This window comes from Ornithodoros turicata, chromosome 4 (genome assembly GCF_037126465.1).
Source record: "Ornithodoros turicata isolate Travis chromosome 4, ASM3712646v1, whole genome shotgun sequence".
In the NCBI taxonomy this organism is placed as follows: domain Eukaryota; kingdom Metazoa; phylum Arthropoda; class Arachnida; order Ixodida; family Argasidae; genus Ornithodoros; species Ornithodoros turicata.
Window position 1 is genome coordinate 5,207,445 of NC_088204.1, and position 13,313 is coordinate 5,220,757.

Consider the following 13,313-nt stretch of genomic DNA (forward strand, 5'->3'; position numbering starts at 1 on the left):
CCGTATGTGCTTCAAATTGCGGGGGGGGGGGGGGGGGGTTATAGCCGCTCGAGTGTTTTAAGAATATTTGTTTAGATTTCGTCTTGGAATAGGGAATGTACAGCTCTGAGTTAAAAGACGTGCTCGCGAACTCGGGCTCCTCAAAACATGTGGGGGTCACCTTGGTGTCTTGTCGCCCGGTGATGATGTCGAAATAGGGATTGGAGCACGTCTCCCGCGCATGAGCAGTTGTCCGCGTCTACCTGCCGCCCTACTCGGTTGATCCCTTATCGAACAAATTTTAGCATCAAGCCATCCGGGACGGGGTCTGAGTACCGAAATAAATATACTTTCACGCCCTTCAGGCTCAATTGAGCACGACGTTATGGCACGAACGATAAGTCACCTGTGAAGAGAAATGAAATGCTGCTCTTTGTGATAACCGCAACTCTTGTCATCGTGCATCAAAAACGAAAATCCAACGGCCTCCCGCGCTGTGCATGCATAATGAACAATCGATTTTGTAAACATAGTTCCGTAAATCTCTAAATAACGTGAAATTTGTGCGTCACGTTTGCTATAAACCAACCGTAAAATCGTCGGAGGTGTCTATCATGTTCGAAACATGGATTTGAAAGCTTTGCGCCGTATATACCATGGAGTTTCGGTTTCCGTTTCGTGCCGCCCCGCTTCGTTCCACGCCGCTCCGGGTTTTAAGTCTGACCGCTCCTCCTCTTCTCTCACACATTCGGCTGCACGCGCAAATCGCCTCAAATGCAATCTGTCTTGTGCTGCAAAGCGAGTGGCAGCAGCAGCTTGACACATTTGGTCTACCACAGTGACATCTGTACCCTTGAGTGTAACGCCCGGCATTTGTCGTCTGCGTTTGTGTGTGTTCTGCTTTCAGTGCCAGCGTCGTGGAGGTGATCTCCGTTTCGTCGTCCTATCGACAAAAAGTCAACAGTAGCTGCTCACGTCTTTGTAGACACTACTGCTTTAGTCGATTTTGAGGGATTACCGGCCTGTCGCTATTTTCGTTTATTCATTTGTTTCTTATTTTATTCTCTCCGAACGCACCTGCGTCAACGAAAGCTGAGTAAATACGGGTTTTTTTGAGGGGGGTCTCGTTGTCGGCTTCGATTCAGAATCGCCGTTCATAAGATAGCGTGGGGGGTGAGTGATACGTTGCTAAATCAGAGTTTATCGTCTCTTGTGCAGACGAGTAGCAGCGAGTAGAGTGCGAGGTCACGCTCTATCTCCTGCGGAGTTGATTGATAGCAGACGATGAGTGAGTGAGCGTTGCCAGAACTTTCGCGGCTGTCGTCTGCTTTAAAACAAGCTCATCGCGTGTGCTCCTTGGTTTGACTTCGCCCCCGGGGATTACGTTTGTGACTCGCTAGATGGCTTCCTTACTAAGCGGACTTTTAGTATAAGCAGGGCTTTTTTAAAAGGAGCTATAATCCCCGCTCGCGCTTTATCTAAGCTGTAAAACGGAACCATGGCTCGCGAGCACGGAGCTCACCTTCCACGCACGCTAAGCACCAGTGCGCTACGCATCAAGCCAAGATGTTCCTTCTGGGAGAAAATGAACGCATGGCAATCACACAAATTGCTCAGGTACGTGACAAGTGTCTGCTATGTGTCATTTAATGCGTGCGTGCTAGCACGTTGATGTCTTTGACGATGGCGCCTCGCATGCGCTTCGTTAATTTTAATTGACATTAAAATGAGTCCTAACATACGTGCATCATAATTTCAATTTACTTTTTTTTTTAAGATATATAATACCACGGTACTTAACATCGTAACTGCAAATTATTATATACAGTCCTGATGTAATTCCGAAAGGTTTCACGTGCGCTAAAATGCGTGTAAACAATATGTCCAAATTTTACCAAGTGAAATGTACAGGAAATGGTGTAAGGAACAATCTGTATTCAGTGCGGCGCCTGGGCGGGGTGAATTGGCAGGTGTTTTCGTGTACGTTTATGCATGCTTCATGGCACAGCATGAGAGAGCGAGTAAATGTGGCCTTGTTTGGCAGATGGCGTAATTGAGGAACACGTTCGCCCTGTGGCGATTGGTATGACACAAGATTTAATTGATTCGTATTCGGCAGCATCTCATTTCTTCTGATCGTGTACCAAGATTGCAGGGCCCGCTGCAGGATATTGCTCTAATTATAGAATCGTCTAGTCAGGGTACACGGGAATTGTTGTGACTTGGAAATGGCGCACGTGCCGAAGGTATGGTCACGTGATCGTCGTCAGTACCGCGAAAGGCATTCGCATATACACGGGACAAATTTTGGTGCTAGTGACGTTATGTCTCTCCGCCGTCCAAAATAATTTCGTATTTCGGGGCCTTCGAGATTGTGTCGGGATTTTGATAATGTCCATTTTTTTATCAATAAAAAAATTAATTTAAATTGCTTATGAACTGTGGATGTGTAATCACCGCTGTGATTTTTTTCTCGCGGTTCCTGCCATACCTTGTCGTGAACATAAAATATTTTCAGTCAGTCCTATAAACAAGACACAACCTCGTTATTTGTTTGGGACCCCAAGGCGTCCTGGGGTTCTCTATTTTAAAACTATACTACTAACACGTGGTTTTAGCGATCGGTCTCTTAATAGTGACCTCTAGTGCATCGTGTGTTGTCGCCCTTGCGTACGTAAAGGATAGCGTGGTGGTGGTGCTGCGCAATGCGCGGAACTCCCTTTATGTTTTGCGCATGCGCAGAACCACTGACGGGCCCGATAAGTCCGCATACAAGCACCGCTACGCAATCATTCGAACACTCCCCACGGCAATCGAACTTCACTCCCCAAACACGACACGTACGTGCGAAACACACATGAAAAGACATTCTTCGTCAACCGCGTCTTCTTATTTACTCAAAACACCCGTTTTCCATGTGATGCGGTTGCGTGTTGCGTCCTTCCTGATTAAGATCGCCTCCTCCGCCCTGTTCTTGGCGTGTAGCGAGAAGATAACCTGTCAACCCGTATGCTTCAAACGTCCGATGTATACGCAATATGTCCGGGGCAATGCGATCGCGGAGCTGTCTGCCGGCACGTAGCAGCTTCACGCGGAAGTGCAGCGCCTGATATCGTGCAGGATATGTGGCATCTGCGATACTCCCGTTGCGTTTGTAATGTAGGAGGTGATTTACGGCTGTATTCCGTATAGACACAGGTAGCAGGGTTGAAAAGTATGCGGAGAACAAGAGATAACAAAGCCGGCCATACAACGTGCGCCGTAAATTTTAAGTGAGCTGTAAGGTATAGAGTGAGACGTTAACTTTGATAAGGGGTATAGACAGCTTTTATTTTGAACCGGTATCGCTGCCGCCAGCTTGCAACTGAGCAAAATAAAGAAAAATGATATTAATACTGGTGCACACACAAGGCCTATGCAGTGCATCGAACCGGTGCTGCCCCTCGGGAGCAGAACAGGAACTGAACCTTGTATACCACTCTGATTTTAACCAATTGGATTAATGCCTCAAGCGCTACTTGTCAACTTTTCTTTCGTTATTGTTAAGCCCCTTGCCCGACACGGCAGCTACGAAGTTCCGAGGTTTGTATACAGTTAACAACGAAAAATCGAGGAGAAAGGTTTTCCTATTTTCGTCGTGTCCTTCTGAGATTATAGAATTGACTGGGGACACTCACGTCGTTGCCGCGGGTAACTCTGTTTTCTCGTCAGAAAAGTTGGAAGCTTCTAAATCAATCTGTAGGTTTCGATTTTTCGAACAAAGAAGGGATATAGTGTTGGCGCGTTCTTTTCGTTTCTTTTTTTGGTTCTTGTTTTCTTTCAAATTTTGTCTTTTTGTAGCGCTTCCATCGAAAAGTGGGCTTCCATTGAAGACGGTTCAACGTGACAACACAATTTGCCTGGCACTATATATACCGTGAACAAGTTGCGATGACATTTTGTGGTAGATGGCACGATACTACTGTGAGATATAACTTATTATGCCCGTCTTGTGATTGGGCTTCTTGCACAGATCTAGTAGCGTCACGAAACAATTATAATCACGGTCGACTCTGCAGCGAGCAACCCTACGAGCGACTGTAATGAGGTTGACTCGTGATCATAGGTCAGTTTGTTAGGTACCAGCTCCCGCGGCATAGTGGCTGTGCTGTCTGAGGTTTTCCCTGGGTTTTCCGAAGACTTTCCCAGAAGAATGTCGGCACAGTTCGCCCTGAAGTCGGCCCAGGGCGCATACTAACCCCCCCTGTCCCCCCACTCCTTCCTGCTGTCCTCTCTCCATCTGTCCACGTGTGTTCGCCGCTCATAACCACGGTTGCTTCGCGGCGCTAACGCTGAATTTTTTAAAAAAAGTTTGTTAGGTACATTAAGCATAAAAGATTCATCGAGTCCTCTAATCCTATACACGTAACGTATAGTGCAATCTGCTCTGGTAACCGCGCCTTACCCGCTGTAACTCTGCGAAGAGCATCTAACCTCGAAAAGGGTACGCAGGGTACCCATGTAGGACACAGTGGCTGTTGGGACAGCTAGTGAGTTGGAGAATATGCCGAGAGATTTTGCGGGAGACAGGCATTGTCCACTATATTGTACCCAGTGATGGCCACTAACTACTTCTACAGTAGTTTAACTATAACTACTAACTACTTCGCAATGGAGTAGTTTAACTAGTAGTACTTCTTTAACTACATCTATGACTACTTAACGTTGCCCATCAACACCAATCCCATTCTATAGTGTTCTTGGACACCTAAATATGAATCACAAGCAGTGATACAAGTGAAGATTTAGTACACATGCACGGCACAATTGCTCTGTACCTCCGTTCTCATCAAACATGTAGCTCAAAGTAAAAATCGTAAGCACAATCGTGCCGTAAAGCTTGCAGCAAAATCGGAAGTAGTTGGCGCCTGCAGTAACCCAACTACTGTAGTTAACTACTTCGAAATAGTAGTTTAACTAGTAGTTGCCACTACATTTCTGCAAGCAGTTGATAACTACTTTTTAACTACCACCGAACCACCACCACCACCACCACCACCATTATCACCGAACTCCTCATGTAAATATCTCATTGTCACACTTGTAGATAGCTTTTAACTGCCATGCTCGCTTGCTATCGTCATCCCCCTCTCTCATCCGTCATCTCTCTTATCCTGGTCAATCAATCATCGCTCATACCTGTAGATAGGTTTTAACTACCACACTCTCTCTCACATCATCTTTTCCATAATCGTCTCCGACACACTCAGCATAGTTTTGGCGCTCTATGGCCTTTGTTGCCTTTGTGCCATTAAACACATAATCAATCAATCAATCAAATCAATTTTTAACTACAATCTGGTAGTTTAACTGGTAGTTTAACTACATGTAGTTAACTACTTGCCATCACTGAATTTGTACCGCAACAAAAAATTGCGAGAGTTTTAGGCACTCTATCACTCTATTCTCACGCGCCAGAATCCATCAACCATTCTGTGCCGAGACTCGAAGTTTCCTACGCCGAACACAATTCACCAATGTAGCTGCGCGAAGAAGCCAACTCCTCTCGCGTGGGTGGAATCCTGTTCTGTGTCAAATCAAAACAAGGGCGCTGCAAAGTATCCCCAGGGAAAGAAACGTCCTATAGAAGCTCGTACGCAACAAATGTCACTAATTCAATTTGAGACTGTAATCCGAGTAAATTCCGCTTGACTTTTGTGTAAGAGACAGTAGTAGTCTTTCATTGGTTGTCCTTCGTAGCTTTATTGGGTACGCGAATTACGAAGCCCCGTGACATTTTTCTAGTCGTTAAAAATATGAGAATATAAGGTGACCAAATAGTACTATGGCGTCGGTCATATAATTATAATTTTCTGCCAGTTGTTACGATTGTTTCGCCATCACGTAGCACCCCGAGAAGGGCTTGCAGTATAAATCAATCAATCAATAAATTGCTACCTTGTTTACATACTACGGTATGCAGGCGAGGTAGTTGGTGACGATTCACACCGAGTGAACCAAGCAGCAAGCAGAACAAAGACTGGAGGAGGACGACAAGGAGCAGCTGTCCTTGTCGTCTCCTCCCATCTTCGTCCTACTTGCTGCTTGTTTCACTCGGTGTGAATTTATTTACTTAGAGAGAGAGGCAAAGAGAAAAGCCAACGCCGGAAAGCTTTATGCCGTGTAGATACTTATATGCTGTATGTGGCCGTTACGTATTGATGGCAATGACGATGGGTCCGTCGACAAGTATTGAGTACCAGGGCGAAAAGAAAGCTAGATATATATTGCACGCTTTCTGCGATGGACCGCGGTGCAAGTGCAGTATTCGGATACGGAAGATATACGATGGTGCCTTATATAGCTCTGAGAAAATATGCGGCATCAATGTCCACAAACGTTGTTCATGGCTTGAAGGGGAGGGGGGGGGGGGGGGAGAGAGTGAAAAGAAATTGATAGACGCCTATATAGGTATAGGCAGATAGGACAATATGCTATTGTCTGAGTCTGCGCTCGCTCCCAAGAAATACAAGGAGTTTTAGTAGGAAGAAAGCGCTGCACACGAAAACGTCGTGCTTCAGCCACTTCAAAGGAATCGAGCGATATTGGTTTATATTTTTGCGAACCGCCAATATCTCATTTCGGACGCAGGGAAAGTTTCATTGTGAATCGCTTTTCAATCGAAATGTGGTGTGATCTCCCCCTGCCATACGTGCGAGATCTCGGAAACTTATGTTTTTCTAAATACGTGTCTACATGAGAAATGGTGTTGCCATTGCATTTACGTGGAAAAGCAATTACTCACAATAACCACAGGCGATAATCGTAAAGCTATGAGACAGCTGGTAGACAGCTACGGGAAAAGGCACAGCCGAAAAGCAAAAAAGATGCGGACGATTGAGGTCAGGTTTATTGTCCTCGCAGTCCCACATGTGATGTTGTATTTTCATTGCCTTAATAAAATATTTTGGTTTACTTAATCGATTAATTGTGCGTATTTTTTTTTTCATTCCGCATTATCTTCGTGACGCTTGCAGAATATTTGAATGGGGCAGCTTTGCGTGAGTCAGTAATTCCGCTCATGCGCCAAACTGCTGCAAAACGATCGACTATAAGAATAGCAGATTGCAGGCAACGATTACACAGCACTACAAGAACAAGTTGCAAAATAGAACGTTCCGAGAACGTGGTGCACACTATTTTCTTGCAACAACACGAATGCGCACACATTAATTGATCGTGCGTGGTTTCGTTTCGCCGGAAAATTGGGAAATTCACACGAAGTGTTTGCAGCTCCCTGCCTGTCCCTGCTCTCACACGAACTTCCCGAGAAACGTCGTCATGACGTTGGTAGACAGACTGAAACCGAAACAAATCGGAAGGGGAGAGCTGGGTTCCACGAATGGACACGTGTTCGCTTCCTCCTCTATTGAAAGAAAAGTAGGACCGAAGTTCGCGTCCCTTTTAGGGACCATCGTAATCCCCTCAAGACCGTGGCTTTCGGGCGCCACCTTGTTCGCCACTAGCTTCGAGCGTATAGTTCAACTCTACCAAATTGGTGGCGCTCTCGAACACTATGACGTCATTTGTTTACAAGCAGGGAGAAGCCTATTGGCGCAAATGCCAGCTGGGAGGAAAATGGCAACGTTTCGGGTTACGCGAAGCCGAGCCAAGGCTTGGTAGTACTGCTACCAAAGTATTCTTAATTGACAGACTTCCTTATTGACAGCAGATGATTGGCGGCGCAGATGCTATGGCCCAGGACATAGTTCGTCCTGGGCCAACTTGACAGAGAACTGCGCCGACATTGGCCTTAAAACGTCTGAGGATCGAAAACACACACACACACAAAGTACAGGCATGCACGGCCAGTGCCGGACTCTAAGCTACGTAACCTACAGTCTGCCAGGCGTCGATAATTTGCAGTGTTCGAGTAAAATCGACATCACGCCATTCACCACGCTGTCATAGTGTGCTAGAAGAGTTTATCACAAAGGGTGTTCTTTTTTTTTTTTTTTATCCTGATCTCTTCACTGCCACATATAGTTGCTACGAGTGTCGTACTGCAGTGGGGACGAACATGTTCACCGTTTTTCCCAACGTTGCATGTCGCCAACAAATACGAACTTTGCGGAACAACACGACACTTTCTCCCCCTTTCCCTAATACCATCCTTCGTCCGTACTACGTACGAGACGATCAATTTGGACGGCAAAGAAGAACTGAGCCGTGAAACACATAAAACCTTTCTTCCCTGTCGCTATTTCGTGGAAAATAACGTGCCTTTCTGTCGGGACCCTCTTCGTCTTTCCTTTCTTCCCCAATCTTCCCGGTATTTATACCGCTTTGTCATGTAGATATGTAACCTTTTCCGGAGGAGTCCGGGCCCCTTCTGACCCGCTTTTTTCCCGCAGTAGTTGCAACAGCAAAGCACTCGCTGTCTTACTTACTCGTGTTTCCCCCTTTTCCTTTATTTTCCTCAATTTTTTTTTATTTGGTGTATCCTCTAGTATCTTGTTCTGTACGGCCGAAACCGAAATCGATTTTGGCCCAAAAGAGAAAACGGGGAGGACGAGATTATCGTCTGCGTCGAATTGTGACCTCCTTTCTCGTCGGAAGGCCTAGGGGGGTGGGGAAGAAAAATAGGGAGAAGGTTAACTGTGACGTCATGAATCTCGTGGCGAGGAGGGGAGCACCGTCACGGAGCTATGTTTTCCTGGGACAGCATTGTGGGAATGTTATTGGGAGCAAGGGCGAGGTTATCTCAAGGTTGGGTTGCGTGGAGTTTGCGAGGTTTCCGTTAGGGGAAGGAGTGAGAGAGGAGGGTGAAGAATTATGGGATGCGGCTGGCTACTGCTACAAGAAAGTTATCTAGGCGGTAGCCTGAGTTTGCTCCTTGCCCGTCAGGTATATTAAGATAAATGGCAGGCAGGGTGTGTGTGTGTAATATGTGTGCGCGGAATTCGCTATCGTCTGGAACGAAACAGAACACTTTTTATCTTATAGGTACTCCTTTCCCGGAAGCGCTCAATGTTTGTGCAAACAGGATATCAATTTTATTTTTAAATTCAGTGTTAGCGCCGCGAAGCGACTGTGGTTATGAGCGCCGTACAGACGTGGACAGATGGAGAGAGGACAGCAGGAAGGAGTGGGGGAACAGGGGGGGGGGGAGCGGGGTTAGAATGCGTGTTGGGCCGACTTCGGCGGGAAGTGTGCCGACATATGTCCGGAAAGTCTTCGGAAAACCCAGGGAAAACCTCAGACAGCACTGCCGGCGACAGGATTCGAACCCGTGTCACCTCCACGGGAGCTGGTCTAAAAAAAAAAAAAAAAAATCCAATCCCTTGGTGTCATTTCGTAAGGTACACGTGAAAAAAAAATCGATTAAATATTCTGTTTGAGACTAAAATTAACCTTTAGTTGTTAACTCGGCTAAACTGTACCTATTGCGCTTTACTTTCTTCAGATGAATTCGCATGAAATACTTTCGTAAATTACGGAGCAACTCTAGGTATTTCGGCGCCAGCCCGGGCGCCGTTCATATGCCGTCGGCAGATAAACATAGTACTTTCACCGCAAGCAGTAATCTATGGCAGCCTTATCTGTAAAAGGTCATATACAGCTCGGCTCTAACCGGGTCACGCAAAACTCCTACCTTTCCGTATCGGCCAAATGACGTTCGCGGATGTATACCGTTTTACTGTTTGTATGCGCGTGGTAATAGGAATACGTGTTGACGATAAGGCCCTGATAAACTCAAGGCGTTGCCTTTTAGGTATACCTTCCATTGTGTAAGCCCAGCGTCCTCATATTGCAACATCAGGTGATATCACGGAGAAAACATTTCTCTTTCTGTAACGTGACTGACGGCCAATACGTCATCGGCTCGTCAATATTGACAACTCGATAAGGTCCTCTCTAACAGAACGAAAGGCGTATGCATGAGAAGAAGCTTATCCTTCCTGCATGACTTCCGGATGGGGTGACGTCAGGAGTTGTGTTTGCAGCCCAGTTTCGGTATAGAATATTTCACTTTCTTTCCTTCTTCTTCTTCTTTCTTTCCTTGTTTTTCTTTTTTTTTCCTTTTTTTTAGAGACAGAGAAAGAGGAAGGCGGGAAAGTATAGACCTATGTGGTGACAGTGACTATGCGCGTTACACGATACGGAACACGCGATCGGGATTTACGCACTCACAAGCGGGTGACCAGGATCACGCAGTCACAATCCAGTAATCATGATCACACAATCAAGCGGATGTGATCTGACTAATGCCACCAACATTGGGACGCTTGGAAATAGGCGCTTAAGATCACGCTACTCACCCTCGCGTGCTTTTGAGGTGTACGTACCGAAATAAATAAAAGTAAATAAAAATAAATATTACGCGAGTCTTTGCGGAACGCGTGGCGTTCGTTAACCTTCATTTACCTGCGCAGGAGTACATACAACGTTATCGGGCTATTCTTGAATCTCTGTGCGGCAACCACGACATAATTAAGAGAAGACATCTCATTGTCGCCACAGTTAGAGATAAAACACAGAAGAAAAAAAAAAAAAGAAACGAAGCGAAAGATAACGCAGCTCTGGGAGAGTGTTTTTCCGTCACAAACATGCCCTCTTTTATATACGGATCCCGGCGAGATTATCAGCGGGCAGTAAAACTCCCCACCACACGCTGTTACTACTGCTAATAATAATAATAATAATATATATATATATATAAAAGGTGCGAGTCACGTGTGCACGTGTACAGGACAGGCGAGCTCGTTTCCAGCAGTCTTTACGAGCCGCCGGCGGCGCTCAGTCCCCTCTCGTTATTTTACAAAGCTGCTCGTAAAGTGGCAAAAACAAGATACACGCCAAGATGTCAGAAGTTCCGCGAAAGTCAAGATATAAGCGCTCGAGACGAACTATCCATTGTGAGTGCCTCGTTTGACAGCTTGTATCCAGCTGAGCTCTGAGAGTTGCACAGGTGGACGTCTATCTGCAGAGGAACGCTGCCGGACGGGCAGATTTGCGCGCTAGTTGCGATGCCGTCTAGACGTGCATACGAGTACTCCGTCATCGGTTGCGAAGGTGTAAAAGTTTCGAAAATATTGCGCGTGTCCCTGCGCATCCTGTGCAAGCATCGCAAGATCATTGCGGCCGCTTTGCGTGTCTGCTTCCGTTGCCACGCGTAAGTATGGTTTTTTCCTTTCTGGTTCATGGTTTTCCTGCGGACTTTTCGAGACGAATGTCGGCACAGTTCCCGCGAAGTCGGCCCAGGACGCACACTGTCCCCCTCTCCTCCTTGCCGTCCTCTTCGCAGTTGTTTCGCGGGGCGTAACACGTAACTAAAAATGAATCTGTGTGCAGGCGTCTACCCTGTACATAGATTTTCGTCTTAGTCCCGACGAAGGCGGAGCCTCCGCCGAAACGTAGACTTCCCCAGACCTTTAGTTTTAATGCCAGTTTAATGAATACCTTGCCCCCACTCCTTACTTCAGTCTCTGGTGTCTTTTTTTTTTTTTTTTTGCCTATGTATATACAACGACCTGGTCGTTCGAACCTCCATTTCGTAGCCTATATATATATATACATATATATTCGTATTAATTTGCAGAATTTATTCATTAAATCTGTGTTTCTATAAGGTGTTGTTGTGAGATCTTTTTCTTTTTTTTTTCTATAGATACAAAGTAAATTTCTTCGTGTTGTATAAAGAGGGCGATAAGTATATGCGGAAAGCCCTGACTTGTAATTTGTTTACAAAAATCCTCTTCTTGTCTATCCGTTTTCATCATGTGGGACAGATTTAGTGGTAGCTTCCAAGTTCACGCTGAAGACTAAAGGAGGTGGTGGGTTCGAACCCTCCCACCCTTCTGTTCTGTCTGAGTTGCTACACTGATGTCTGCACAGTCCCCCCCCCCCCCCCCCCCCCCCCCCCCCCTGAAGTCCTCCCAGGACGCATGCTGTCTCTCACTCCCGTCAACCTTGTTGGAGAAACGTGGCGGACAACAAGTATATCTCCTTGTTATGTCGAGAAACTGTAAAGAGAATAACGCGAGGCAAAAGTTTGAAATGAAGTTCCCACGCCGCGCACGGAATGCATTTTCCCGAACTAGACATATTCGCCAGGCAATTCTGGTGGTGTATGCATAATGCATCTCAGAGTTCGGGGAAATAAGATGAGATATGGTGCTCGGATAACCTTATTGGACTACCGCGGGAAAATGTCGAACGAATAACAATGAATACGAAAGAGCAGTTCTGACGTTCTCGGGGTAAATAACAGACGCGAAATGAAATTATTTATCATATCCCATCGTTCTGAGGTAATATCCACTCCGCCATTTCAAGCGTAACTCGTACCCCAAGAACAAAATGCACTTAAGAAGAAGAACGAAAAAAAGAAAAAGAAGGAGGAGGAGGAAGAAATAGCCGCGAGCTTGGAGGTTGTTAATCTGCTGACAGTTTTATAATGGATATTACAATTTTAATCCTCTGTCATGACTATCGTTTATACGGGGTGTTTCAGTTAAATCCCCGGGCTAAATAATTCGCGAACGGATGCACCAATCGAAGAACTTTCTTTCTTAGGAGTATTTGTCCGATACCACGTACAAAGCTGCGCACCGTGTGAATGAGTTGGAGGCGCTCGTTATTTAAATAAAAATTCAAATTAGTTTCGCGAAAAACGTAACTTATAAAGCAGGGCGTCGGCGGCATTAAAATGGGTACTACCCCTTTTGGGACCTTCAGTGGACACCTTTTAGGAAAAAATCTGCCACCATAGCGGGTCATTTGTTGCAGTAATTAATTGGTTTCGGTTTACATATTTTTATCGCGGCTGGTCGCGGTGAGGCGGAAAAGGACGCTCGTCCACTCCCTTATCCGCCAATGAATTACGTCCTTACACAAATCAATAACGTTTTTCTTTTTTTTCTTTTTTTTGCGCACAGGGAGCGCATGACCTTTGCTATCAGTGGCTCATCTTAGATGCAAAGCGGTTGATCTCCTACTCCAATCATATCCATCGTTCCAAAGCACGTGACCCTCTGACGTCAATGAGTGCTGCCCCCCCCCCCGCCTTCGGCTCCTGATCGGAGCGGTTTCGGTTCATTTGCATAGCAAAATTCGGCTATGGATATTTCAACGCACGTGATGCTGATCAGGAAAAAGGCAAAGAAATGGAATGGCTTTCAGCGAGGATCGTCTGACATTCTACGAAAATTACCGATTCTCGAAATCCCGTGATATGCAATTACTTAATGAATTTGAGGTAATTATAGCCATCACTGAACTGCAAAATCTGCGTCAATGCAGCTCTCGTGGCTTGATATTATAAAGAAATCTGCAAAGAATTAAGAAAAAAA

General features: G+C 45.8%; 1 protein-coding gene across 8 annotated transcripts in view; it reads left to right on the plus strand.

The window, feature by feature from the left end:
• Window positions 1-13,313, plus strand: part of LOC135390780 (3',5'-cyclic-AMP phosphodiesterase 4C-like) — a 381,323-nt gene that overhangs the window by 349,958 nt on the left and 18,052 nt on the right. Inside the window, exon 1 of one of the 8 annotated variants that reach the window (XM_064620677.1) lies at window positions 731-1,596. The exons of 6 other annotated variants lie outside the window; for them this stretch is intronic. In XM_064620677.1, coding sequence (XP_064476747.1) covers window positions 1,478-1,596 — 119 coding nt within the window. In that variant the 5' untranslated portion in view covers window positions 731-1,477. Of the gene's footprint in view, window positions 1-730; window positions 1,597-10,894; window positions 11,135-13,313 lie in introns of those variants that run through there. One more of the 8 variants, XM_064620676.1, reaches the window with a different exon arrangement.